The sequence below is a fragment of the Globicephala melas genome, chromosome 16, assembly GCF_963455315.2.
Source record: "Globicephala melas chromosome 16, mGloMel1.2, whole genome shotgun sequence".
NCBI classification, from domain to species: domain Eukaryota; kingdom Metazoa; phylum Chordata; class Mammalia; order Artiodactyla; family Delphinidae; genus Globicephala; species Globicephala melas.
In genome coordinates this window covers 5,238,819-5,266,531 of record NC_083329.1, presented here as the reverse complement: position 1 = coordinate 5,266,531, position 27,713 = coordinate 5,238,819, and the positions used below count along the sequence as shown (strand labels likewise).

The 27,713-nt window shown below is 46.5% G+C and overlaps 1 protein-coding gene across 3 annotated transcripts in view; it reads left to right on the top strand.

The window, feature by feature from the left end:
- DOCK1 (dedicator of cytokinesis 1) overlaps positions 1–27,713 on the top strand; it is a 523,633-nt gene that overhangs the window by 39,509 nt on the left and 456,411 nt on the right. For all 3 annotated transcript variants that reach the window (XM_060286253.1, XM_030832075.2, XM_030832074.2), the window contains exons 2-5: positions 11,437–11,520; positions 18,909–18,949; positions 22,912–22,967; positions 26,478–26,574. In XM_060286253.1, coding sequence (XP_060142236.1) covers positions 11,437–11,520; positions 18,909–18,949; positions 22,912–22,967; positions 26,478–26,574 — 278 coding nt within the window. The remainder of the gene's footprint in view (positions 1–11,436; positions 11,521–18,908; positions 18,950–22,911; positions 22,968–26,477; positions 26,575–27,713) is intronic.

The window sequence follows — 27,713 nt, the reverse complement described above, 5'->3', positions numbered from 1 at the left end:
CCGCCTTGAAAACCTGTGCTGATTTGTTAAATGATTCACTCGATCAACATTGGTGTCACTCTGGGCGCCAGGCAGTGTGAAGCGAGGATGCAGTGATGGAACTGATGGAGGGCGGGTGTGGCAGGAGTTGGAGAGCGGAGAGGTGAAGGGGTAAACCGTCCTGTGGTGTTTTAGAAGAACTCCTCGTGGAATGGGAAGCCAGAGGAGGGGCCCTTCTTCAGGCTCCCCGTGACAAGCCTTTATTGGATACCTGTTAAGTGATACGTGCTTCCTGCAGTGAGTGGCAAGTGGGCGCTTCGTCAGGGTGGGCAGAGGGCACTGTTGAGCTCCTGTGAGGGTGCTTCTCACCCAGTAACTCCCTCATTGGGTGAGAAGTGATGGGGAAGCTTTCCTTACGTGTGATGGATGAAGTGGAGGGCCAAGCCAGGTGAAGAGGGGGAAGAAAGGGCGTTCCAGACAGAAGTAGGCTTTGGGACAGAGTCCTGGGGTGGGGTGAGGGCTGTGGTGACCCTGTGGTACGGTGGCCTGGGAACCCCTCTGCTTACATTTGCACAATGACAAAGGCTTCCCCCAGGTTGACTGCTAGCTTTATTTGTGATATTATTATTTTGGGCCATGAAGAAAAACAAATTAGCCTTCTGGAATGTTCCTTTTGTCTTTCCCCTTTATTCATCACTGCTAATATTAGATTTGAAAAAACGAGAGGAGAAGGCATGGCCTCATTCTGCAAAACCAATCAAAGCTTAAGCCCAGTAAGAGGAATTGGGGCTTGTGTCAAAGAGACCTTATCGTTGAGAATCACAGGTGAACAGGACTAAGCTCGATTCTCCTCTCCTTGTTTATGGTGTGTCCCCGGTGGAGGGGACCTGGCTCATTTCTGTCTCCCCAGGCCCCCAGGCCTGTGTGTGTTTTCACTGTGCCCTTTAGGTAGAACCAGTTTGACCAGTGGGAGGAAGTTGCAAGTCCTGGCCAGGTCTGTAGCAGAGAAATAAGACGTGCGTCGGAGGGCTCCAAGCTCCTGTCTTCCCCATCGGGAACCTCGCTAGACCAGCCCCTGGTTGTCCAGTGCCCTGGGCTCACATCCCACGTGGCTGGTGGGTCTGCAGTGCCGTCTGCAGGGAGCCTCATGGTGTTTGCCCAGCCCTGTGGGGTGAGGTCACTGTAAGGTCTCCACGGCTGGGGTGGGAGTGGGTGGTGGAGGGGGCATGGGGTGGGTAAGAGCCGGGTTGTTTCACTGGCATATATTTTCCCAAATTGCAGTAACCTTTCTGCCTGAAGAAGGATGATTAAAGAGTTTAGATCTCTCCCCCATCTCTCCTCTGCATCTCTTTGCCGCTGAGCAAAATGAAATGCAAAAAGAGATAATATTCAGGTCAGCTAAATCTTTTCTGATTTGTGGGTGGATTTGCAAAGACCATCAATAATGAAGTCAGTGGTCTTCTCCCCTGGCACTGACGTTATGAAAGACAAAAGTGTGGAAAGGTGGACTCATTTTTCGTGTCACGGAAAAGCAATAAAGCCCAGACTCATCCACGACCAGTATATTTCCTAAGAAACCTGCGTATTTGGGGCACTGCGACCCTTTGGACCAGACAGAAATGAGATAGTTTCTGCCTCGTTGTGGATAAGGCTTCAATGATACTTTATTCTAAAGCAAGGTATTAAAATATCTTTGAATTGTGTCTGTCAGTTCAGTGAGAATTTGACAGAAGACTCTTTTATGTATTTCTTTTCACTATCTTATCTTTGCTATCCCTCACACCTGTTTCCATACAAAAGGCAAAAAGAAATAATGAATAACCAAAGACGGTTCCTGTATCTTGCTATGCCCCTGCACCATTTCTTTAATTATTTGCATGAGTTCAGTGATTCTGATATCCAACATTGCATGAAATCTTGCCACAGGGAATTTTATTGGCAGAGAAAGCAATCTCTCCATTCCTAGGAAAGAAAGAGATGAACCCCAGAGAAGTAACTTTGTGACTTTGAAAGTGGTGCCCTTTTCAGAAATGTGGGTATTCTGTCAGACCCCCACTCATGCATGCAGCTGGAGGCATTTTCTGACCTTGAGCCCATCACCTCTAGTTTTCCTATATTTCTCCTTCTAGTTTGAACCTGATGTTTTGAACCAGGTAAGGGAAGCTGCTACACCCACTGGGGAGTTTGTATATTGCACAGCTCACAGAAATGGGGGATGCTGGGTCCACTGGGAATTTTCCTCATTTACTTTAGCAATCTTTCTTTTTATTCATTGCGTCTTTTTTTATTATTATGGTAAAATAGACATAGCATAAATTTACCATTTTTGGGTGTACGGTTCTGTGGCATTAAGCACATTCACATTGTTTTGCATCCATCACCCCCTTCCATCTTCAGAACTTTGTCATCTTCCGCAACTGAAACTCTCCACCCATTACACACTAACCCCCATTGCCCTCCTCCTCAGCCCTTGGCAACCACCATCCTACCTTCTGTCTCTATGAATGTTAAGAATTCTAGGCACATCATGTAAGAAGAATTATAGAATATCTGGTCTTCTGTGTGTGGCTTCCTTCACTTAGCATAGTGTCTTCAAGGTATCCTGTGTCAGCATTTCCCTCCTTCTTAAGACTGAATAATATTCCATTGTATGTATAGACCACATTTGATCTGTTGGTGGACTCTTGGGTTGTTTCCACATTTTAGCCATTGTGAATAATGCTGCTGTGAGCATGGCCGTACAGATATCTGTTCAGGTCCTTGCTTTCACTTCTTTTGGCTATATACCCAGTAGTGTAATTGCTGGATCATATGGTAATTCTAAGTTTAACGTTTTGAGGAAATATTAAACTGTTTTCCACAGTGGTTGTACCATTTTACATTCCCACCAGCAATATTATAAAGTTTCCAATTTTTCCACATCTTGGCCAATACTTTTTCTTTTCTATTAAAAAAAAAATGCCATCCTAGTGAATGTGCAGTGATATCTCGTAGTTTTTAAAAATTGATTTATTTACTTTATTTATTTTTGGCCGCATTGGGTCTTCGTTGCTATCTCGTAGTTTTTGATTTGACTAGTGATGTTATCTTTGCTATCCCTCACACCTGTTTCCATACAAAAGGCAAAAAGAAATAATGAATAACCAAAGACGGTTCCTGTATCTTGCTATGCCCCTGCACCATTTCTTTAATTAAGCACATTTTTTCATGTGCTTATTGGCCATTTGTGTATCTTCTTTGGAGAAACGTCTATTCAAGACCTTTGTCCATTTTTGAATTACGTTGTTTTTTATTATCGAATTGTAGGAATTCCTTATATATTTTGGTTATCAATTCTTTATCAGATACAGGATTTGTAAATATTTTCTCCCATTCTGTGGGTTGCTTTTTCATTCTTTTGATAGTTTCCTTTGGATGCACAAAAGGTTTTAATTTTGATGAAGTCCACATCTATTTTTTGTCATTGTTGTTGCTGCCAGTGCTTTTGGTGTCATAGCCAAGAAATTTCTGCCTAATCCAGTGCCATGAAGTTTTTCTTGTGTGTTTTCTTCTAAGAGCTTTGCAGTTTTATTAGCTTTTATGTTTACGTCTTCTATCCGTTTTGAGTTACTTTTTGTGAATGATTCTTCCTTCTTTTGCATACAGATACCAGTTTTTTCCAACACCCCATTTGTTGAAAAGATTGTCTTTTCTCCAGGTCTTGGCACCCATGTCAGAATAATTTAACCATATATGTGAGAGTTTATTTCTGGGCTCTTTATTCTATCCCATTAGTCTGTATGTCTGTATATGCCACACAGTTTTGATTACCAGAGCTTTGTAGTATGTGTTGAAATCAGAAAGTGTGAGGCCTCCAACTTTGTTCATTTTCAATATTGTTTTGACTATTTGGGCTCCTGTGGGATGGATTTTTCTATTTCTGCAAAAATGTCATTGGGATTTTTTTTTTTTTTTTTTAAATGGGCGAGTGCTCGCTCTAGAGAAGGGTTTCTTTTATTTATTTATTTTTTGGCCACACCATGTGGCCTGTGGGATCTTAGCTCCCTGACCAGGGATCGAACCCATGCTCCCTTTAGTGGAAGCTTGGAGTCTTAACCACTGGACCACCAGGGAAGTCCCTGTCATTGGGATTTTAATAGGAATTGCATTGAATCTGTAGATCTCTTTGGGTAGCATTGACATCTTAACAATATTAAGTCTTCCAGTCCATGAACATGAGATGACTTTCCATGTATTTGTATCTTTTAATTTCTTTCTGCATTGGTCTGTTGTTTTCAGTATGCAAGTCTTTGACCTCCTTAGTTAAGTTTGTTCCTAAGTATTTTACTTTTTATTTGTTTTATCTTTAAAAAATATTAGAGACAACACTTGTAGCAGCATCCTTAGAACCAGGCTCTGAGGATCTTCCTTCCTTTCCCTTCCCTATCCTGTTCCTTTTCCTTGCTTCCATCCACGTTAGAGTTCCTGCTGTGTGCCAGGTACTGTTAGGTGCTGGGCAAAAGTAAGGCTGATGGTGAAAGCAGTGCTGAGGGTCACCATGGCTCAGGCCTCTGGGAGGCTCTAACCCTGCCTGAGTCGCCTGCCCCCAAATCAGAGAAGTGGAAGGACTGGGCTGTGGGTCATAGAAGCTGGTAATTGAGTGGGTGCCAGTCTCTTTTTTACAATAAAATTTAGGAAGCCCAGCCCCTAGCTCTGATGTAGGGTGGGAGCTGCCCCCTGCCCAGAGTCAAGTTCAAAGGTTGTGCATAAGTGTTTTCTGATTCTTTCTACACTGTTTTTCCTGAATGGGTCCAATATGTGAAAAGGTTGCTCCTTAGAGACCAGGCTGCGGGGTGACTTTACTCCCTGGGGCTGCATTGTGCTCAGCTCTTCTCTGCAGCACCAGCTCACTGCTGGACCAGAGCAGACGCCAGATAGAGGCTTGGGAAACGCTGTATGTCTGTGCTTGGCATGGACTAGATAAACATGTGTTGGGCTTGTGAAACTCAAGGAGAGCAAGACAGACAGCCCCTCAGAAGCAGGCCCTGTGGGGGGCACAGCCAGGGTCCATGCTCCGTCCCCTTAAGGACAGGGTCTGCATTTTCCCCAGCCCTGCGAAGATGCCTGCTGTTGAACATTTTTTTCCCCACTGATGGCAAGACAAAGGGAATGAGATCACAGAGCCATTAATTTTCACAAATTGACTTTCTAAAAGAATTAATTAACTTTTAAATTGCTACTTGAAATCCTGAAGTCATGTTTCAGGGGGACAGTGTGTGGAATAGGGAGAGAAGCTGGGAGCTGAGCAGATTTTGAGAAGTGATGTGTGGTCAAGCCCATGCCTTTGGTGCCTTAAGGAGGCTTTGAACCCGCGCGCTGATGGTGGATTATCTCATTAGATGGAAGAAACCCATAGCAGAGCTGGGAAAGCTAATATTGTGTCTCTCTTTCTTATTGATTGAATAAGTCTCGGGCTCCTGGATCTGTCTGTGGAGGTCAAGATCATTTTGAAAAGGAACACATGATACAGTGTTTGCTTTCACGCTGTTGCAAACCTCACAAGAAGGAATACTTTGTGGTCTGGTTAAATGCAGTGAATTTTTGTTGAGTGCCTGCAAGTCATGGTGTTAGCCACTGTGGGAAATCCAGTGATTACCAAGTGTTTACTTTCCCCAAGGAGTTGGGTCTGGAGGAAGAGACAGATACAGATAAGTAACCCTCCAAGGCCCTGCGGTGCCACAGAGCTCATAGGAAGGTTGGGAAGCAAGCAATTAATTCAGGTGTGCGTGTACCATTTTTTGGTCCTGGGGAAGACGTCAGAGTTCAGTAAGGATCTGGAAAAGGATGTGAAGTTAAAGGCAGCCCTTGTAGACAAGTGGGGTCTTCAGAGGGAGTGGGGGGAGGGGCATTCCTAGTGGCAGGAGCAGCTTGTGATAGGCCTGGGGTGGGGGGAAGGGGAGCTGAAGAGGGGGCGTGGGGGGCGGAGACGAGATCGGAAAGGTGGACCGAAGTCAGATCCCACAGGGCTTTGAAGCCAAGAGAAACCACGTAGTGTTTTGGAGTAAGATTTAAGGAAGGTAACTTTGGTGATGGAGAGAAGATTTTGTATAGGAAACCAGCTGAAGTATTATTTTTCATCTCAATGAGAGATGGTGAAGGCTTGGGTCAGGAAGAGTGGTGTGGTGTTGACAGTCTGGAAGGGACACCCCAGGGTCCCAGGGCTGCCGTCATTTGCTGTGCCTCCTTGAGCAAGCCATGACTCCTCTGGAGGCCTCTGTGTTTCCATCTTTTAAATGGGCTGAGGGACTGTAGTGTCCCCCCCACCCCCCAATGTCAGAGTAGTCAAGTAGGTTTTTTTGTTTTTCCCTGAATAGGAGTTACATTTCATTGAATTCTTTTTCTGCACCGATTGGGATGATCATACGCTTTTTTTATCATTTACTCCATTAAACTGGTGAATTACATTAATCTGTTTTCTGGATGTTAAACCAACCTTGCATTTCTGGAATTACCTCAATTTGGGTTCTTCTGTGTAAGGAATGAGAGATCCATTACCATGATGTTGTGGACCCTGGTGGACTTCAGGAGTGCACAGGCACGTTTGCCTGTCAGGGATCCAGGCTGGACGCTGTGATTTGTGGGAGCCATCAGGAGGGCAGCGTGAGGCCCAGAGAGGGCAGAGTTTGAGGAAGAGACCCTGCAGGGCTGTGGCATTCTGGCCTCTCATCCAGGCTGGCCTCTGGCCCTGTATAGCCCCTCCACTGGCTGCTCATGTATGAGCCGACTCTGAGCTGCTATAAACCCTGATGAGGGCAGTGGGAAAAATTTTATCTTCACCTCCTAGGACTGTCGTGAGTGTTGAATTAGCTGAACGTGTGAAGCTTTTAGCCCACTGGCTAGCCCAGGGAATATACTCAGTAAATGTCAGCCACTGTCATTACCAGCGTCATCACCCTCATCATCATCGCTATCACCATCACCCTCACCACCACCACCATCATCATCTTCGTCTGTAGTATCGTCACCATCAGTGTTATTAATGATCTTGGTATAAATGGAAGCCCTCCTGTATGACTTACGAGCCACCCTTCTTTCCTTACGTTCCTGGGCAGCCGTTTTTAGGGTGATCAGGAGGCTGAGCAGAGGAGATGACTTTGGCTTTTCAACATCTCTGATGCATCTAAGCTGTGTGAAGCACAGACCAGAGTGTTTATTTTTTATTTTGGGAAAAAACGATCCATGTGCTTCCTTCCTCTGTGCTGCTGCCGGCTCTGCCAGAAAAAACCTACCCCCGCCCCCCCACTCCCCCCAACACGCCATCCTGGGAAAGAAGCTCCCATTTCACTTTTCACGTGAATAACACGTCAAGCTTGTATGCTGGACTCTGCGGTCCAGGATTGAGAAATTCATGTTGCAGGTGCATTTATACCCAGTGACGCCGTTTCAAGCCAGGCTATTAAGAAAGGTAAATGGCTTTGAGGGGCAGGAATCCATGAAGGGTTCACCCACCAGCCAGAGGGAGGTGAAGGCTGCTCTCTCCAAAGATGTGAATGAAGGCGCGATGACCATGTTCTCTTGCAGAGGTGTTCCCACATCTTAACAGACCAGAGAGATAAAGAAGACAAACTGCAGAAAGGCCGCCATCTCTGTGCTTCTGTCAAGTAAAGACTTTTTAAAAACCAGATGCCATCTGTCATCATCATCCTTCGTAAAGGAGAAGATGCCTCTGGTCTTTCTCGTCTCTGCTTTTTCACCCCCCCACCCCCAAAAAGGGGCAGCTTCGAAAGGTCACATAATCAGAATAAGGCATAGCCTTTTACATTGAATACTTTTGGGCTTATTTAAGAAAAGTTCACTGCATTGTTCTCATTTTTCTATCACCCAAGAATCGGGGAACCTCAGCCTCAGACTTGTTCAGATGCTTGCAACCCTGCTCAGCAGTGAATAAATCAACCACAAAATACCACTTTTAAATTGTTTTCCACATTCCTTCCTGCACGTGTTTCCTATTGCTGCCATAACAAACTACAAACTTAGGGGTTTACAACAACACAAATTTATAATCTTACAGTCCTGGATGTCAGAAGTCCTAAAGTCAGCGTTTCGGCAGGGCTCTGTTCCTTCTGGAGGCTCCTGGGGAGAGTCCTTTCCTTGCCTTTTCCAGTTTCTAGAGGCTGCCAGTTCTCCTTGGCTTGTGGCCCCTTCCTTGCTCCCATGGTCACATCTCTGGCTGACTCTGACGCTCCTGTTGTCTCTTTTGGAACCTTGTGATTACATTGGACCCTCCTGGATAACCCGGGATTAGCACCCCCATGTCAGGATCTTTAACCTAGTCACATCTGCACTGGCCCCCTTTGCTGTGTAAGGGAGCATCCTCACAGGTTCTGGGATTTGGATGTGAACGTCTCTGTGGGCCATTTTTCTATCTACCACACTTCCTCCTCCCTCCCACTTCCTTGTCCAGTAATTTGTATAGTTGAGTCTTTTAATTTGCATTTCAATGTGGGATCCTTAAGGCTGGGGGCTGGGCAGCCATTGTTGTGGTCCAGGCTCTGCTGTGTCATTTCGGGCCACGTGCATAAACGAGGCTCCCTTTCCCTTCATCTGTGAAATCATCGGTCTTTAAAGCCTCATTTCATAGTTAAATTTGAAATGTCTCTATTCTTGTATGAGATTTTCACAACTGCTTTTCTCTGCCTGCTTCAGAGGTGGAGGGGCCACTACTTAAAGGTTTTTGCGTGTATGCCTTACAAATTCGCATGGACCTGAATGTATTTACAGTGGACTTGTCCATTTTATTTTATTTGTATTGTTTTTGATGTGTTTATTTTTTCCACATCTGTAATAGAACAGGCATGCTGGCAAGGATGCTGTTAAGAACGATGATAAATGCATTTATGGTTCCTGAAGGCTTTGAAAGCGGTTGTGCTGGGCTGGGAGAGGCTGGCATATGTTTTGAGCTTTCTTTATCTAATGCTGTTATTTCTTGTTAAAGATTCACCATAAAATGCTAAATAAACTTAATAACTACTAATAACCATTTATGTCAGTTGAGGACATTTAAATTTTATGAGTATGGGTGAAAATATAGGAAAATAACTGTGAAAATAGAATTTTCTATGTGTATATGGTTATTGATGTTTTATTTTATTTTATTTTTTTAACATCTTTATTGGAGTATAATTGCTTTACAGTGGTGTGTTCGTTTCTGCTGTGTAACAAAGTGAATCAGTTATACATAAACATATATCCCCATATCTCCTCCCTCTTGTGTCTCCCTCCCACCCTCCGTATCCCACCCCTCTAGGTGGACACAAAGCACCTTTGTGAACATGTGATAGTCTGCTAAGTCTTTGTGGCAGTAAAAACAAAATACCCTCAAACACAGTAAGAGCGTTTACAATTTAATAAGCGTTCACTGCAGGCAAACACATTGCATCAAGTTAACAGATCCATTTCTTTTTTTTTTAATTTGGCGGCGCCGGGTCTTGGTTGCAACATGCGGGATCTTAGTTGCGGCATGTGGGATCTAGTTCCCTGACCAGGGATCGAACCGGTGCCCCCTGCATTGTGAGTGCAGAGTCTTAACCACTGGACCGCCAGGGAAGTCCCAGCATTATTTTCTTTAAGACACAGAGTACACACACCATCCTATGAGGTAGATATCAGTCTCCTCATCATACAGATGGGGAAGCTGAAGATGTGGAGGATAGGGTGTTTGCTGGAGGTCACCCAGGTCTCCCTGGGGAGAGGTGGTACCCTGCCCACTCTGTCTGCTTCCAGAGACCGCAAATGTAGCTTGGTTATGGAGCTGGCGACAGGAAGCGTGCTGTGTTGCTGGGTATTTTTGTAGAAGGGGTTTGAACATGCTTGGACTTGGCTCTCTGGAAGAGGTGCACGGGTGGGAAGACCCCTTTGGCAGGGGAGGAATAAGGAGTGACACACAGGTGTGACTTCTTTCTTTCAAGGAGAAGCAGTGACAGGGGCCAGGAGTGTGTGGTTGGAAGGAGGGCCAGGCAGTCATTCAGATGATGGAGGCCCCCCATGCTTGTTGGAGAAGTTTGCACATGATGTGACCAGGGAGAACTCCAGAAATGGACACAGTAATGGCGCCTGTAAAAGACAGCCTAGTCCAACAAGGTGTTCAGGATGGATGGATGAGAGTTTGATCCTGATTGATGAAAGGTTTACGATGAATTTTGCCTCAAGTCTGACATCTTTTTAGGGAGAATCCAGTAGGAAGGAAAAACATCACTGTATTTATTTATTTTTATTGAGAGTAAGCTAATTGAATATTTGGGAGTCATAAGCAGTGTGATTGTTGCCTTTATCTCCATGCTTGAGCAAAAGTATGACCTGAATTTAATGGAATCACTTTTACGTTCTTAGCTAGGAGGAACAGAACTGCTTTTTTAAAAAAATTATTTATTAATTTATTAATTATTTATTTTTGGCTGCGCCGGGTCTTAGTTGCAGCGTGCGGAATCTTTGTTGCGGCATGCAGACTTCTTAGTTGTGGCATGCAAACTCTCAGTTGCGGCATGTAGGATCTAGTTCCCCGACCAGGGATCGGCCCCCGGCCCCCTGCAGTGGGAGCGTGGAGTCTTGCCCACTGGACCACCAGGGAGGTCCCAGGGATTTCAGACGTTTGTTGCATATTGTCAGTTGGAAGGATTGCTTCCTAATATTAGACATTTTTTTTTGCCTTGCTTAATAGCAGCATTGGCTATGTAGTAATTTAAAGAATCAGTTTGATTTTCAAAAAATATTCAGTCCATGTGTCATTGATTTACAGATAGGAAAAAGTCATCTAATGAAAAAAGTCTGTTAATGGAAATATAAGATAGTATATGAAGTGATAATCGAAATGTTGTTGACAAGAGCTTTAGTCTTCTTTCTATTATAAACATTATTCCACCATAAAAAGAAATGAGGTTCTGATACATGGTACGATGTGCGTACACCTTGAAAACATTATGCTAAGTGGAAGAAGCAGACACAAAAGGATAATACTGTATGATTAACGGGGTGGCTGGAGTAGTCAAATTCATAGAGACAGAAAGTGAGTTACAGGTTATCAGGGGCTGGCGGAGGGAGTGATAGGGAGTGATGGCTTAATGGTTATGGGGTTTCTGTTTGGAGTGATGAAAAAGTTCTGGAACTTGATGGTGGTGATGGGAGAGCAACACTGGGAATGTAACTAACATCACTGAATTGTACACTTAAAAATAGTTAAAAAGGCAAATTTCACATCATACGTATTTTACCACAATAAACCACTTGTGGTTTTCTGGCGTTACGAGTAGTTATGAATTTCTTCTTCTTAAACTGAGGACCCTTGAAAAAAAAGCCTCCTTTTGTGGGTATCAGAGAGGATGATCCAGGCAAAGACTGAATATTTCAATCTTAAAAATGGCAGAAACAATCCAGCATAGTTACCTTTACTAATATCTTCTTACCTCTTTTTCCTCTGAACAGCTTTTTATAACTATGATGCCAGGGGAGCGGATGAACTTTCTTTACAAATAGGAGATACCGTGCACATCCTGGAAACGTATGAAGGTGCGTATTTATTTTGGCGTCTTTCTGTTTGTAGTTTTGTGCAGTTAGTACATTTTGCAGTGCGTAATGGGCAAAGCATTACCCTGTTAGGAAAGCGTGTATGGTTGGTTTTCTTGCACGATAGATGCTGTGTCGGGAAAGGGCAGTGGTGAGATTATCTGTTATTTAAATCAGTTTTTCTTTTTTTAATTTAAGGTGAACTTAAAACTAAACTCCTAAACTTTTAACCTCTCAAGTTTTCTGTTGAAATAGTTGTTTTATTGTTAAGAAAAAACCCCCCATTGTTTCCTCTTTTGCACATGTATGTCCATCTTGACTGTTAATAACTGACCCCTTGAAAAAAAATTTTTAAATACATTGAAGATATTTTAGGCTCATTAGGCTCATTGTTTTGAGGTGTTTTATGTGAATGGTGAGACTTTTTATGCTCTCACGTAGATTTGTTAACAACTTCCTGAGAGGAACCAAAATTGTCATTTCTTATTTCCTTTTTAAAAAATCTATGACCCCATTTTCTGAATGGTGAACAGAGATTGTCACAGCTTTGTGGGATGTGGTCCAGTAAAGCAATTGTTGTAATCATCCAATAAATATACTGTCCGTGACAGTGGTTTCCTGATGTCCTTGGGTTTTCAGACAATTGGTTTTCATATTTAGGGTTTTGCAAATCATTAAAACGGGACACCTTTCGTTTTATGCTGTGGTTTATAGTTGCACAGAAAAGGAGCAATGACGGGCTTGAGTTTTAGACTCCTCACATGTGTGAGAGGAGTGTTGGTGGCTTTGTTTCTTGTTCAAAGGGGGTGACTTCCATATAACATAGAAAAAAAGAGAACTGATTAAAATTGATAATTCCAACAGCAAAATTGCTTTCAGATTGGGGTTAGCCAGACCCTTCCAAGTAGGAGGTTGGGTGACGGGGAGAGGAAATTGCACACATCCCGTAGTAATCACAAATTGATCTTCAGACTCGGTCTTTGGAATCCTCTCTGCACGTGAGTGACGCAGCGTTCAGCTTCTGTGCACCAGGCAAGCTGCAGCTTGCTCCCGTGTTCCTGGAGAAGCGCAAACCCATTAAAATACCCATGTCCACGTCCACGTCCCTCACTTCCGCATCTGACTCATGCTGGCTTGGAATTCCATTCCATTTGCACCTTTTACCCTAAGAAATGTCCTACTGGGGGGAAAAAAATTGGCTTTTGTGTCATATGCCTGGAAGCAGATGTAATACTGCAAAAACGGTCTTTATGTGAATGAGTAGCCGCAATGGGCACCTTCTGCCTGGTTTCAGTTTTTACAGCTGACAGTTGGATTGCCTTATCTGCTCCCAGTATATATATGGCCAGTGGCTGAGAGGAAATAGAGAAATTAACTAGAGGTTAAGGATCAAAGCTCTCATCTCAGACACTTTTCAGATCTGAAGGAAGAGTGCTCTTACATCTTTTTTTATTTCTGCCCCCGTCAGTTGCATTTGAAATCCTGGTTAATAAACACTGGGCAATGATGTCATTCCTGAATAGATAACAATTTCCTGTGCAGCCCGGGGTAGCAGGGGCTGCGACTTCTTGTTTTTTGCTTTGTAAGAAGAATGCACTCTTTAAACAGGGGAATCCTTAGGTGAGTCGATGATCCCTGTACATTTAACTAAAAAAAATAATTGGTGGCAGGCATTTGACTGGCCAGCATCGTGATAAAGGATTCTTCAGTGAGCACTTAGTTTCTGGGCTCATCAATCTTCTAAGTCCTGATAAAAATATTCCAGTCTTTGTAAAGACCCTGTAACATAAAACGACTTCCCCTTCTTTAACTGCTGTCTTTTTTGGTTTTAGTCAGAATCCGATCAGAGAAATGCATTTGGGGAAGTAGTTTTGATTTTGGGAAACTTGGTGACTTTATTATCATCAAATAACAATGGAATAATTGTTTTTCTGCTCTTTCCTCTTGTTCTGTTTAAATTTTATGGATTATATTAGCGTTTGGCATTCTCTTCTTCTTTTCTCCTCACCCTTTCCACTTTTCCCCTAAGAAAATTTATTTATGGTTGTCAAATTTAACTTTCCCTTTCTATGTGATCCTGTTCAGGGTAGGGTACTACTGGGATTGCTCCAGAGAATATAATTTCTAGATGATTATTCCTTATATTAAGGTTCAAAGAACACACTTACCTGCAAGTTATGGTTCATTTTTCTGTCTCAGGCTCATGGAGGCTTGGGGCACAGAACAAAGAAAAGAACTTTTCCGGTCACCAGGGAGGTGGACTGAGCTTTGAGGGCTCATTCGGGGTATGCCTCTGCCTTTAAGCAGTGTCCAGGGTCAACCAGACAGGAGAGGTGAGCCCAGGTCACCGATGTTGATTAAGTGACTCTTCAGCCAAGGAGATGCCAATCCTGTCACCTGCTCATTTCCAGAAGGATCTCCACGGGCTGGATGCTGTGCCTGTGTGAGAGGACAGCACTGCACCCAGATTAGGAAGGCATTCTTTTGATGAAACCACAACACTGGAACTTAATTTGTTCAAAATTTTCAAAGTGATAATGATCTATTTTCTTCCAAAACGCACCTTAATCCCTTTTCCTGCCACCAGCATCTGTCAACTGAAGGTCTTGAGAGGACTGCCTCTGGGTTTCCTGGGGCGACGGTAACCAAGTACCACACAGGGGGGAGTTTAAACAACAGAAACGTGTTCCCTCACAGTTCTGGAGGCTATAAGTGCAGGATCAAGGTGTCGGCAGGGTTGGTCGCTTCTCAGGGCTGAGGGGGCAGAAGCTGCTCCACGGGTCTCCCCAGGCTTCTGGTGGTTTGCTGACATCGCTGGCATTCCTTGCCTTGTAGATGCAACGCCCTGGATTCTGCCTGTGTGATCACATGGCGTCCTCCCTGCGCTTGACTTTGACCGTCTATTCCTCCTTTTTATAAGGACACTGTATTGGATTAGGTCCACTGTAATGACCTCATCTTAACTTGATTATATGCCAAGACCCTATTTCTAGATGAGGGTGCACCCACAGGTGGAGGGGGTTAGGACTTCAACATCTGTTTGGGGTGGGCAGAACACAGTTCAACCCACAACAAACTGGAAAAAGTAGTCATGTTGATAAGGCTGTCATTTCACAGAAGAACACCAGGCCCTCCAGTGCAGCCTCCACCCAGCAGGCCTCCTTTGCACCTTGTCCCAGGTGACTGGCCACCTGGCCCCAGCCTAGTGGAAGAGCACCGCAGCTGTGCTTCTCATCCTGTGTTGCTTCCGGAACCTCCATCCTCTGGCCTGCAAAATATCGTACCCAGGACAGCTCCAGAACGCCCAGTGTGCACACAGATGCTGTCCATTAGGGCATGGTTTGGTCAGATCCGGCCTTTGGCTGTCTTGTAGTTCAGTACTCAGAGCAGGACACAGTACACCTGACACAGGTGACTGTGCTGTTCATCCAGGCAGGTACTTGTGAGGTAGGCAGGACCCAGGACCTTAGTGATCTAGTTTCCTCCTGTCCTACCTGAGCCCCAGCCTTTTATTTTTTAATATTTATAATTTATTTACTTATTTGGTTGCGCCGGCTCCTTAGTTGCGGCATGCATGTGGGATCTAGTTCCCTGACCAGGGATCGAACCTGGTCCCCCTGCATTGGGAGCGTGGAGTCTTACCCGCTGCGCCACCGGGGAAGTCCCCCCAGCCTTCTTCTCACACGTGTCCTAGCTTTGCTGCCGGTGGCTTCTCAGATGCTTGGTGAGCGCCCCTCTGCACCTGTGCTCTGCCGGGCCTCCCTCCTCCTTCCTCCATCTGACTAGCCATCCTTGAAGACTCCGCCTAAGCATACCTCCCTGGGCAGAAGCTCCTTTCCGACTCCCTTGCGCCTGCTTTGTTCTGCCTGGTCCTGTCCTCAGTTGGTTGCAGTCCTGGACTTGAGTGTGTGTGCTCCTGTCCTGTTGGGAACGCTCCAGTGTACCCACTGACTTGGCTGCCGTTTTCCTGGGCTGGACGGGGCCCTCCCTGTGTTTCAGGACTACGTCTGACCTATACTTGCCGTTGGGGGGCGGGTGTCTCTTGTTTGGAGCAGGTTGGTTGAGCCCTGCCTGGGAGGAGTGAATCAGCCTGTTAATTCAATGAGCCATGCACCTTCCTGCTCCTATAGCTGCATTCCCACTGGCCTGCCCCTCCAAAGCAGCAGCCACTCATCATCCTTCTATGTCCCCCCACTTCCCTGCATGAAACCTCTGCAGGGATGTCCTCTCGCTTTCATGCTCAAATCTCTGCCCTTGTTGGTGGTTTGAGCCCTGCTTGTCGTAGGGGAATCTTCTGGTGTGTGAGCCCTTGGAGGGCAGAAATTGGGTCTAATCTACTGATATTTCTACATTTGCTCTGTCTAGTGTGGCCTCGGGCACATAGTCTGGGTTCTCAGTTGGTGGAAGGAATAACAGACGCAGAAATTCTTGAGAAGGGAAAGCCTAGGTGTTCCTTTTGCTTAGGAAGAGGCCATTAAAAAAGAAACCACCGTCTGTTATCATAAAGTAAAATCAAAGGACCTCTTATCTTTTTATCCCAGTAGCTCAACTCTTTCTTCTCTCCCTTCTTCTGGAAAAACCCTTCTGCTGTGTTTGAAGTGAATTTTTCTCTTGGCCTGTACTGGTTGGTACACACACACACATATATATATATATATATATATAAAAATATTTTTAATAGATATTTATTGGAGTGTAATTGCTTCACAATACCGTGTTAGTTTCTGTTGCACGACAGAGCGAATCAGCCATCTGCATACACATGTCCCCATATCCCCTCCCTCTTGAGCCTCTCTCCCACCCTCCCTATCCCACCCCTCTAGGTCATGTATATAAATGTGGTTGTAGGTCTCATTCTGTTTCCTTTTTTAAAAACATTATTTATTTATTTTTGGCTGCGTTGGGTCTTCGTTGCTGTGTGCGGGCTTTCTCTACTTGTGGCGAGTGGGGGCTACTCTTTGTTGCGGTGCGCAGGCTTCTCATTGCGGTGGCTTCTCTTGTTGTGGAGCACAGGCTCTAGGTGCACAGGCTTCGGTAGTTGTGGCACGTGGGCTCAGTAGTAGTGGCTCGTGGGCTCTAGAGCGCAGGCTCAGTAGTTGCGGCACATGGACTCAGTATTTGTGGCTCGCGGGCTCTAGAGTAGTTGTGGCGCACGGGCTTAGCTGCTCCGCAGTATGTGAGATCCCCCTGGACCAGGGCTCGAACCCATGTCCCGTGCATTGGCAGGCAGATTCGTAACTGCTGCGCCACCAGGGAAGACCCTCATTCTGTTTCTTCCCTTTTTACTCAGCACTGTGCTCCAAGACGCAGTCCTGTCGTGTGTATATATTTAGTCCGTGACCCTCACTGCTCTGTGTGCACCTGCACGTGTTGCTAGCCACCCTCCAGTTCTGGGCACTCATTCTGCCCCCCTAGATCACGCTGCCATGGGCCTCCTGTGTCTGCCCCGCTGCGTGTGGATGGGTATGTGGGATGTCTTTGGGGTGCACGGCTGCTCACGGGGTGTGGGGTTATATACTCTGGATAAGTAGGGTCACGCTCACACTGGTTGTGTGGTCTCCACTCCCATCCTCAGTGCCAGGGGCTGCCGGAATCCTGCAGTGTTGAGATTTCTCTCCCTATAATAACCGTGCAGTAACATTATGTTTAAAATTTTCATTTATCTGATTATTAGTGTGAGCATCTCTTCATTCATGTGTAAGTCTTTTAGGTTCCTTCTTCTATACATTGTTTATAAACATTGCTTATTTTTGACTTGGTTTCTGTCTTCTTCTTGTCACTTTGAAGTATTTCCTTAGATGTTCTAGGACATTCATCCCATGTCAGTTTCAGAAAAAGAAAGGGCCAAGTAATACTGAAAATACGGGAAGGATAAAATAACAGGATAGTGGACCGTCCTTTACATTGAATACAGCCTTTTTCCCTTTCACTGTCTGTGAACGCTGTCCCGGGTGGATGCTGATTCTGGCCTTGGCAGGTAGAACCCGCGAAGGAGACAGTGCAGGGCTCTCAGGAGGTCATCCTCCAAACGTGCAGGAAAATCCAGGCATTTTGTGTCTGCGGTGCCCCCGAATCAATCGTGCAGGTCCCTTGTCAGGAAATGAAATGGGTTCGTTGTTTGTATCCAGGTCTTAGCAAACCCTTTGCGAGGCTCCTAGCAATTTCCAGCTTCTGTTCTGAATGCTCAGAAAGCATCTCTTCATAGTGCCTGGAGGATCTTAACCCCGTCACTTTCTGGTTCCTCTCCACCTCTGGTTGTTAAATTATTGCTCTGTTAGAGGTGTGTGGTCAGTGGTGCAATATAGGCCCGTTTTCAGTTTCTGGGCACCTTCATTCATGTATCCCAGGTTTCCGAGGTTTGACTGTTTCACTGTATAAAAGCCCAACACTTGGATGTTCTCTGGGAGTTGACTCGACGGGCGCTTTCCCAGTATCTCCGTCCTTTTGCTCCTAGGGGGCTGAGTTGGAATTTGTCCGAGCTTCTGATTTCCTTTTCTGGAGTGAGGTGGCCTACAGCAGCTTCAGAGTGTTTGGGATAGGGAAACATCCACCGACGTCCTGCCGCGGCGTAGTTGTTGGGAGGCGAGTGACCTGCCGTGGACCCCTGGGCGCTGGCAGGGGCGATTTCTGCCCTCAGTTGAAGTGGAGGGGACAAGGGAGTGGTCCGGTCCAGTCCGGCACTGAATGTCTCTTCCATTTGGCATTTAATTCCTGCCAGCAGTGCTAGCACGTCTGTCTTCTGCTCTGTTTGCTTGTCCTCCCCACGTGAGGGAATGGGAACTTGAATCTAGGCCAGACCCCAAGGGGGTAGGCGGGCCCGTATTCCTGGGCCCGGTGCTTCCTGTTGGGGGTCCAGCCTTTGCCACAGAAGCACTTTGTGCGATCGTGGCTGCTCCAGGGCAAAGCCCCCCTCCATCCCTTAGAGGGAGGAAGTCGGCTCTCAATAGGATTTCTGTTCTGCGGCAGCTCTTGATGATCTGAGGATGCTGGTATGTGCACTTGGCAGTGACCCCGCTCCATCCGGCGGAGGAACAGATACGAAAATGCACACTCCAGGAGCCTGCCTAGGGCCGGGTGGTCAAAAGGACCACTCCTCCTCCTGGAACTGTGCTTCTTCAGTTCTCATTGGCGCCTTCAAGGCCGCGTGCGGCAGGTGTAGGTGAAGGAGCTGGAGGTCTGTGTGAAGAGGCCCCTGGCCAGGCTTCAAGCGTGGTTTTGAGATGCTGTTTAGGAGACCCCATAGCATCTCTCCAAAGCCTTAGGATTACTGAGTTCTGTTACGGGCTGACTTCCCTGGTTCTGCAAACAATGAGTTCTTGACAGCGGGAAGGTGCTGTTAGGACTCTGTGATGTCTCCTTGTACTAACTGTTTCGCTTTTGTGTTTGTTTAGGGTGGTACAGAGGCTACACCTTAAGGAAAAAGTCTAAGAAGGTAAGTCTTTGTTATTAAACACAGTGCGTGTCCCTTCATAAATCACAATAGGCGAGGAAATAAATTCTGTCTCATGGTGCCTAAGAGTTGTCCTTATATATCTCTTTCTCTGAATTAAAAAAATACATGGGTTGAAATATAGGCTACCCTGAATTGTTTCCTTTAAAAAATTTTTTTAATTAAAAAAATTTTATTTTGTTAATTGAAGTATAATTGATAATCAGTGTTGTGTTAGTTTCAGGTGTACAGCAAAGTGGTTCAGTTATACATACACATATATCCATTTTTTTTCAGATTCTTCTCCCATACAGGTTGTTACAAAATACTGAGCAGAGTTCCCTGTGCTGTACAGCAGGTCCTTGCTGGTTATCTATTCTATATATAGTAGTGTGTATATGTTAACCCCAAACTTCTAATTTATCACTTCCCTTCCCGAATTGTTTTCTTCTGAACAACATATGTACGTAGAAATTGCAATTTCATTTCTGTGAGTGAATGGCTGGGCTGTGGCGTGATACTGACCTGTTGTCCTGAGAGGTGGACTCTTCTTTTCCTGGTAGAATTCTGCATCCTGTTTAAGCACAGGATGTGTAGGAGAATGGTCTGGGTATAATGACTTGGGAAGAAAGCACTGCTCACGATCTTCAATCCTGCATTATCCTTGACGATAAATTAGCAGTTTTGCAGCACTCACGCTTGCTTTTTCCCCTCTTGCTTATAACTATTTTTATACTGCTTACGTCGCTGGCAAAAGAAAGAGGTTCTGCCTTCCAGGGCAGTTTGCATGCGTGGTTGTTTGAATTTCTGAAGCTAAGATGTGCAGTTACATTGCGGTGGACAGTCCCGTACACAGTTCTGTTGTGGCTTTTCCATTCTCAGCTTCACAAAATCTAACGATGGCTCTTCCACTTCATTCTATGATTCTGAAGTACTGTCTATTCAAAGCTGTGGTTTGGCTGTCCACGTTACCTTATAAAATCTCATTATACTTGACAGATGGTTCATTTTATCTGTTTCTTAGCTTGGCCTCTCATTATCTAGTTACTGGGCTGGGCTCCTCTTGTGGTCCGGAGCCTGTAGCTAAGGCTGCTGGAGTCCAGCTGTGCAAGCACAGGGCCTTCTTCATCTGCTTTCCCCAGACGCCCTGCTCTCAGGCTGTGCCAGACAGGTGGGAGCTGTCCATCCTCTGGTCTCAGTCACCTCGGAGGCCTCCAGGCGGAGCTTCACGGCAGCCTTTCTCTGGCATAGTCTTTCCTAATGTGAGAGATGCTGTGAGGGATACCTGGTGAGTCAGATCTGCAAATGGGAGCCAGGACCTCCCACCTCCGCCCTGCCGAGCTCAGACTGGGCTATGAGTCTCTACACATCCAATGACCTGGAGCCTTGAGCTTTGAACAAGGTAGATTCCAACCAGGCGGCTGCTGGAATAGATTTCTCCAGGGAAAGTTCTATTTTCACATTGATTATCTCTTCCATAATTTGGGATTAGCAGATGCAAGCTATTACATATAAGATGGATAAACTACAAGGTCCTATTGTATAAGACAGGGAACTGTATTCATCCTGTGATTAAACCATCATGGAAAAGAATATGAAAAAGAATGTATGTGTGTGTGTGTGTGTGTGTGTGTGTGTGTGTGTGTGTATTTAACTGAGTCACTTTGCTATACAGCAGAAATTAACACAACATTGTAAATCAGCTATACTTCAATTAAAAAAAAAAAAAGAATGTATTCCTGCAGATGAAAACCTGAGGTTCATGTGAGAAAGCCACAATTGAGGACTTTATTAATAAAGAGATTAGGGTTATGAACCATCCCCTCTCCCCAGTGACAAAGCTGCAACTTCATGTGCATCCCGGGGAAGCTGTTCACTTTTCTTTGATATTTGGCATTTGGTGTCTGGTACCACCTTCCCAGTTGGGGATCTCTCCCAACTCCCCATGCCTCCATGAGCCCTAACCCTTCCTACCCTGCACCACAGGGCCCTGACTTTACAGCTCACAGAGCTGGGTAGGGGCATATTTATTTTTCCACCTAAAATCTTCATTAGCAGATGAGGAAATTGAAGCCTTAAGAAGGTCGTGATTTTGCATCAGCACCCCTGCCCCAGGCAGTAGCAGAGAAGGGACTTGGCTCCTAGTAACCTGACTCTGTGTTCCGGAAGCATCCTTTTATTGGTATTCACAAATGAGCAATAGATCTGGGCTGGTCCCGGCCGCCCCAGCTGGAGAAGTTGCTCATTTCAGCCTTCCCTGGTGGCACAGTGGTTAAGAATTCCACCTGCCAATGCAGGGAATACGGGTTCAATCCCTGGTCTGGGAAGATCCCACATGCCGCGGAGCAACAAAGCCCGTGCGCCACAACTACTAAGCCTGTGCTCTAGAGCCTGTGAGTCACAACTACTGAGCCCGCGTGCCACAGCTACTGAAGCCCACGTGCCTAGAGCCTGTGCTAGCAACAAGAGAAGCCACTGTAATGAGAAGCCCGTGCACCGCTACAAAGAGTAGCCCCCGCTCGCCGCAACTAGAGAAAGCCCGTGCGCAGCAACGAAGACCCAATGCAGCCAAAAATAAAATGAATTAAAAAAAAAAAAGTCGCTTATTTCAAGCCTCCAGATGTGTCCAGCCTCATTTCTTTTACTGTCCCTTCTGTGGCTCCATGATTCTCGAGAGCAGGTTTACCGAGACTGAGGGACATCTCTGGACATGGGCAGGGGGCGAGACTGGCCTATTTGTATGTGTGTCCGTCCCGTCGTCCCTCCCCGCCCCGTGCTCACCTGTTGACATCAAATGTGCACCTGGAGACCGTCCTGGGATCTGGAGGTGTCCTAGCATCGGGCCCCCGCAGTCCTCTGTGGTGCTCAGCCTCTGTCTTTCTGCCTGACTCCTTCCCTCTCTGTGATAATTCTTCTTCACATGAAGTGCGGCCACTTCCCTTGCAGGCAGGAGGAACCTGAACCAGTGGTGCCCATGCCCCCTTCCCAAGCAGGATTAGTAGGGTGGTTTCTGGATTTCCTGTGGAAATCCTTTGGGGCCAGATGCCAGGGAAACCTAGTCGGAAGCTCCTGTTCCCACGGCAGGTGCCCGAAGCCACCAGGGCCACTGATTGGCTTTTTGCTGCGTGCATGACATCTCACGTGGGAAGCCGCAACCTGTTAGCGTTGCATCGTTGCAAGATCCCGGGGCCTGGTGCCCCATTGCTTGCCCTCCAGGAAGGGAGGTAGTGTCCTCGCTCAGGAAGCAGGACCAGGACTCTTGGTAAAGCTCCTGGCGCTTCACGCACGGCGCCTGACACTGACCGTCCTCTTGAGGAGCTGTCTCCCTCGGAACTGTCTGTTGGGCCCTTGTGTGCCGTATGCTTGGGGGTGCCAAGCCCTGTCTCCGTGTAACGTGGTGTGCTCCCCCTAGGAGTCTGGCAGGTTGGGCGACATGCACCCAGTTTCTCTATTTTATCTGACGGCCCCTCTGGAGATGGTTGAGAAAGTCTCCTTGGGTCAGGTAAGCAGTCAGTGCCTATGTGATGATCAACGGTATAAACTAACTTTTGATGACAATTTTAGTATTTCGAAAGGAAGAGCTGTCAGAAGCCATTGTCAGAACTTGTTCTTAGGCATCCTCTGGCTGCGGGTCTTCCTGTGTTGAGGTCAGCAGTAAAAACGAGGTGTGGCCCGTGGAGAAGACACAGCTAAGTCCCTGTGGGATTTTTTCTTTGCAAACAGATTGCGTCTGTTTTCTTCTAAGACATCCACAGCCTCTTTGAAACACAAGCGGAAGGAGTTGCCGTCTTTTACACCTCTTTGTTTTCTGTGCTGTGTTGTGTATGAGACTTACTTAGCATTAGGCTTGCAGATTTAATAGTGATCCAGCCACATCCCCACCTCCGTTTTGGGGGGGCAGTCGTTCGATTTGCAGTCAGTGCTCACATTAATAATAAAACCTACTGTCTTTTTTCCTCCCAAAGGGTATATTTCCTGCTTCATATATTCATCTTAAAGAAGCCATAGTTGAAGGAAAAGGGTGAGTCTTGTCTTGATATTTAAATGAAGTCGTGCAGTGATTGTATTTGGCCTGAGGCTCTTTGCAGGGCGATGTTGGGGGTTGGACGATGGGTGACATTGACCCTGATGTGACAGGAGTTTGGGGAGAGAAGGGAAACTGCTGATCTAGGGCTGTCCACAGCATGGCTTTGAGCCTTCACACAGTCTTAAGTTAAGTCAGCGTCGGAACTGCAGCCAACCTCCTTGAACCTGATGCGGGTTTGGAAAGCTTCGTAGTTCTTCCTCTGTGAGCCACCTATTAGGCAAAGCCTGCACGGCGCCCCCAGCTCTGAATCCATTTTTCCGGAAGACTTTGCAGGCTGTGACGCAAATGGGGTTGAGGGTGAAGCAACAGTTGTTAAATTGGGGTGTGTGTGAATTTACACGTTGCTTAATGCTGACGTATGTTTCCTAGAGGTCATAAAACTGATGTATAAGATCTTTAAAAGGGCATTTGTAGAACAGGAACCCATTAGGCGGGAATGGCAAATGAATAGCCAGGTGCGAACTTGGAGGAAGGAGCATTAGAATGTTTTCCTTTTTTGTCCCTGCTACATCTTCACACTCAGTTAAATATGTAAATGATAAAATTACTAACCATATGATTACTGCATAATGACATCTCTGCGGCTGATTACAAAATTGCCTTTCCAAGCAGTGTACTTTTAACATACGGAAAGGACTAGGTCGGGCTCTGTAGTTCCGATTAAAACGAAGAAAATAATTTAGAGGCATAAACGTGATGACCTGTAATAGGGTCCTTTTTTCTACAGATAAAATGTTTTGTATGTACAGTTTCAAAGGGAAGTAAAAAGAGGAAAGTTTTGAAACTTTCATCCTTCTGTGGAAATAGTTGCATAAAGTGTGCTTTTCATGTATTTTACATCAGTCTGTAGCAGGATCAGTCTGGACATCAGACTGTATAGGAATTATTTTTTAAAAAGCACTTTGATGTATACAAATGAGTATATGTAAAATGTAATTACGAAGCATAATAGTGAAGGGCACAAGGGACTGTGTGGATTCTTCGTAAGTAGAGTCACCCCCTGGCAGCCAGATGGACAGGCAGACAGACACTTCTGTTCCTGTCACTGGGTTAGTGTCACATGCCCCAGCGTGAGCAAACGAACGGGGCACCGGTGAAACCAGCAGTCTAGAAAGTTCTCTGCCGATGCTCCAGGGCTCCTGTGATTGCTCTTACTGATACCTGCCCTGACCCTCCCTCGGCTCTTCCCACCCAAACCTGGCTGCTTCCCGCCTCCCTCCTGGCAGAGAACCTCCTGCCTTCAGACTTGACCGGTGGTCTCACTCCGTCCTTTTCCTCCGGATACCGTGGGCATCACCTTCCCTTTCTTCTCCTGGTCCTTCCTCCTTTCCAGTGCCGGCCACTCTTCATCCTGCCCCTGCCTGTCTCCTTGCTGTCCAAGTTCATCATCCCGTCTCTCCTGCAGGCTCTCTCTCCTCTCTGTACACCGGCCTTCCTTCAGGCTCAGACACCCCAGATCGTGGCTGTGTTGCGGCTGCCACCGATCCTGTGCCTTTAGCCTCGTGACCAAGGCAATTCCCGTTTGTCCCCTCGCCTGACACCGACATGGTTACCACACCTCCTAATCGCCAGTGTCTTCTTAGCCCTCCTCTCTGGAGCTTGTCTGTCGCATCTGACACTGGCGGGCGTCCGCTGCACTCGGCTCCTGTGGCTTCTGGTGCTTCCCTGCCCTGCATCACCCCTGCCTGCCCCTCCCAGGGCGCCCTCCTTACCTTCTCCTGGTTCTCTGTTGCCCCTCCCCCCTTGAGGTGGCTTCTGTTCTTGCATCTCAGCTGTCCCCTCTCTGTGGGAAACGCTTGGATGGGGACCTCCGGCCCTGACTTGTCCCATGACATCTGCTTCAGTCATGCAGAGCCAGGGAGCTCATATGAGTCACCACCTGTGACAGGCACTGTCGGGTGTGTTTACTGCTGGCCCCCAGCAGGTAGCAGGGTGGTTACAGAGGTAACAGCACAGCCGCGTCAGATACCTTAGAGCCAGCTGGCACTCAGTCCAGGGGACAGATCAGGCCAATGCAGGAAAGAAGGTGAGAAGGATCCAGAGCTGAGACCGGGGTCCACCGTGTGCAGTGAGGCCCTCCCCCCATGGGGAAAGCGGGGTCTCATTGAGTTCCAGGTGTCTCCTAGCCAGTGGGAAGAGCCCAGTGGACCCAGCGTGAAACTCAGGCTCTGTGACATGAGTGCAGCCCAGTCACTGACGAGCGTCCTCGCACTGTGCGTAGAGGAGCTCTCCCTGGAGGCTTTGCAAGGATGACATCACAGAGTCATATGATGTCAACCACATTTTCATCAACATCCCTACTGGGAAACTCGGTGACAGAGTTGGTAGGGCTGCTGTAACCATCACGTCCTGTAATGGACACTGATGATGTCCCAGCAAAGGGTAATTCCTAACAGCACTTTCGTGTGGGGTGGTCCCGCGGGCAGCCCTCCCTGGACGTCTGGTCCCTGCTATCCCGCTGGTGCACGTGGCCAGACCTCTCTGGAGGGACTGGCCCTCTCTCAGGGACTCCAGTGTTTCTTCCTTGGGGAGCACCCCGCCATCAGTGAGTCATTGCAGCCCTGAACCCCGATTGTGAGCTGCAGTCAGGGTCCTGCCCACAGGTCTGGGCTCCAGGCAGTTGAAGATATGTAGGTGGGACCTATTTCAATGCCCCCTGGACACTTCATGTTGATGGGAGTCTTGTCTGTTCAGGACCTGTAGGCCCAGGTGGTCTGACTTCACAAGCCACCAAATTCAGTCTCTGACCCAGTCCCAGATACCAATATTATGAGTCCTACTCAGCGCAATGCCGGACGCAGAGCACGTGACCAGAAAACAGTGGTTGATTTAATAAAAACCAGCGCACAAATATTGGTAGATCATGAGTAAAGAATAAGTCAAGGGCTAACCTTCTGGGGTGGAGAGAAAAGGGAAAGAGGATAAGCAGAATTTGGGGATCAGGGCACCTGTGGACACTTGAAAGCTGTAACCTCGCTCATATTTCGCAAGGATAACTGCTTCATGTATGTTATCATAGAATGAGTTTTAGGCCTGATGGAAACGTAAAAAATCATCTTATCCCAAACCTGCATTTTAATGCCACACAGACTGGTGGTAATTTATGGCATCTGTAAAATAGATGGGTACGCACATTATGAATACACTTTCCACTTCTCAGACCTTGATGTTCTGACGGGATATTACTTGCCTCCTTCATCTTACCTTGACATATGAGGTAGATGGCTTACACGGAGGATGATGTACGAACGTTCTCAGACTCTGTACAGAAATTACTTGTCATTCGTAGAGATGTATGTATTCCTTTGTGGGCACAGTCTTATTTGTATACTGTCTCTCCATTTGCTTAAATATTGCACACTGTGGCCTAGATTTGGAATTTACAAGGTACCCCTGGTTTAACGAAGCCGTGACCATCTCTCTCCTTTCCTGCATCCTTCCCAGGCAACATGAAACGGTCATCCCAGGCGACCTCCCGCTCATACAGGAAGTCACCACAACACTGAGAGAGTGGTCCACCATCTGGAGGCAGCTCTATGTGGTGAGAAAATGGGATTTTGAATCAGCGCTTAGCAATAGAGAATGGTCTTTGTGGACCCCGCTGAACCAACAGGGTAGTTTGCCTTTTTCCGGGAACCTCAAAAGCAGAACTTGTGGGAGCAGGTCATACTTAGCAGCCTGGCCCAGTACTCTGGCCACCCTCAGGGACCATGTGCCCTTCCACCTGCTTTGTGTTGGGGTGTAGCCGTGCTGACTGCAGTGAAGTGGCTGTCAAGGAAGGGGCCGTGGGTTTCACCTTTCCTTGAGTTGAAAAGGGAAATGGGCTGCTTTCAGGCTTTGGAAGACAGGCTGAGGCACCCTGCGCTGGGGTTCCCTCAAAGTTTGTATGTGAGTGTGAAAGCGAAAATCTGCTTTGAAACTGTCGTAGGTGCTTCGTTATGGGTGCAGTAGAGAGGGATGGCTATCTTTGCCATTGTTTGCACGTAGGTAATGCTTCTTTTCATTTGAGAAAAATGACATAGTCTTCTAGACCTAAGCGTGTCTGTTGCAGAGGGACGGAAATAGTTTACTTTCTGGCTTCGTGTGTGGTGTCCAGTTCTCCTCATCTCGGAAGAAGCCTTATTAATGCAGCGAGTTTGGAGCCCTGACATCTTCCATTTCGTATTCCCCGGGGCATTTCTTTGCACATAAATTCACATTTATGGAAGCATACCTTTTGTTAAGCCTGTATTTCTCTTCAGAGTCTTGACTTCTCATCTGCTAATGTTGTCGGCCCAAAGCTAGGACTCTGGAGGGAAGGCCGTGCTTCGATTTCTCGGGAACATAGAAAACTTCCCAGCATCCCACAGCTGCTCTCCAGGCAGCCTTGTTGCTTTTGATTATACAGTGGTTTCCTATAAATGCACAGTAATAAGCAGTTGCAGTAATTGTTCATCAAATGTTCTCCAAACCTAAAAGCGTAAAGTTAGCCGTGAATGTTTTGTGTAAATCTGAGCAATTTCAGAGTCGGTGTTTCATGTTAGCAATTTTTAAACAAAAATGCAGCAGCAAAACAAACAGGAGTCGATGCTGACAAATATGTTAGTGGACACGGTTTTAGCCATACAGTCCCGGAACGGGCATTCCTAACTGGCACCTTGGTTTCCTTTTGAAAAATTTACGTTTGCCTCTTAGGACTTA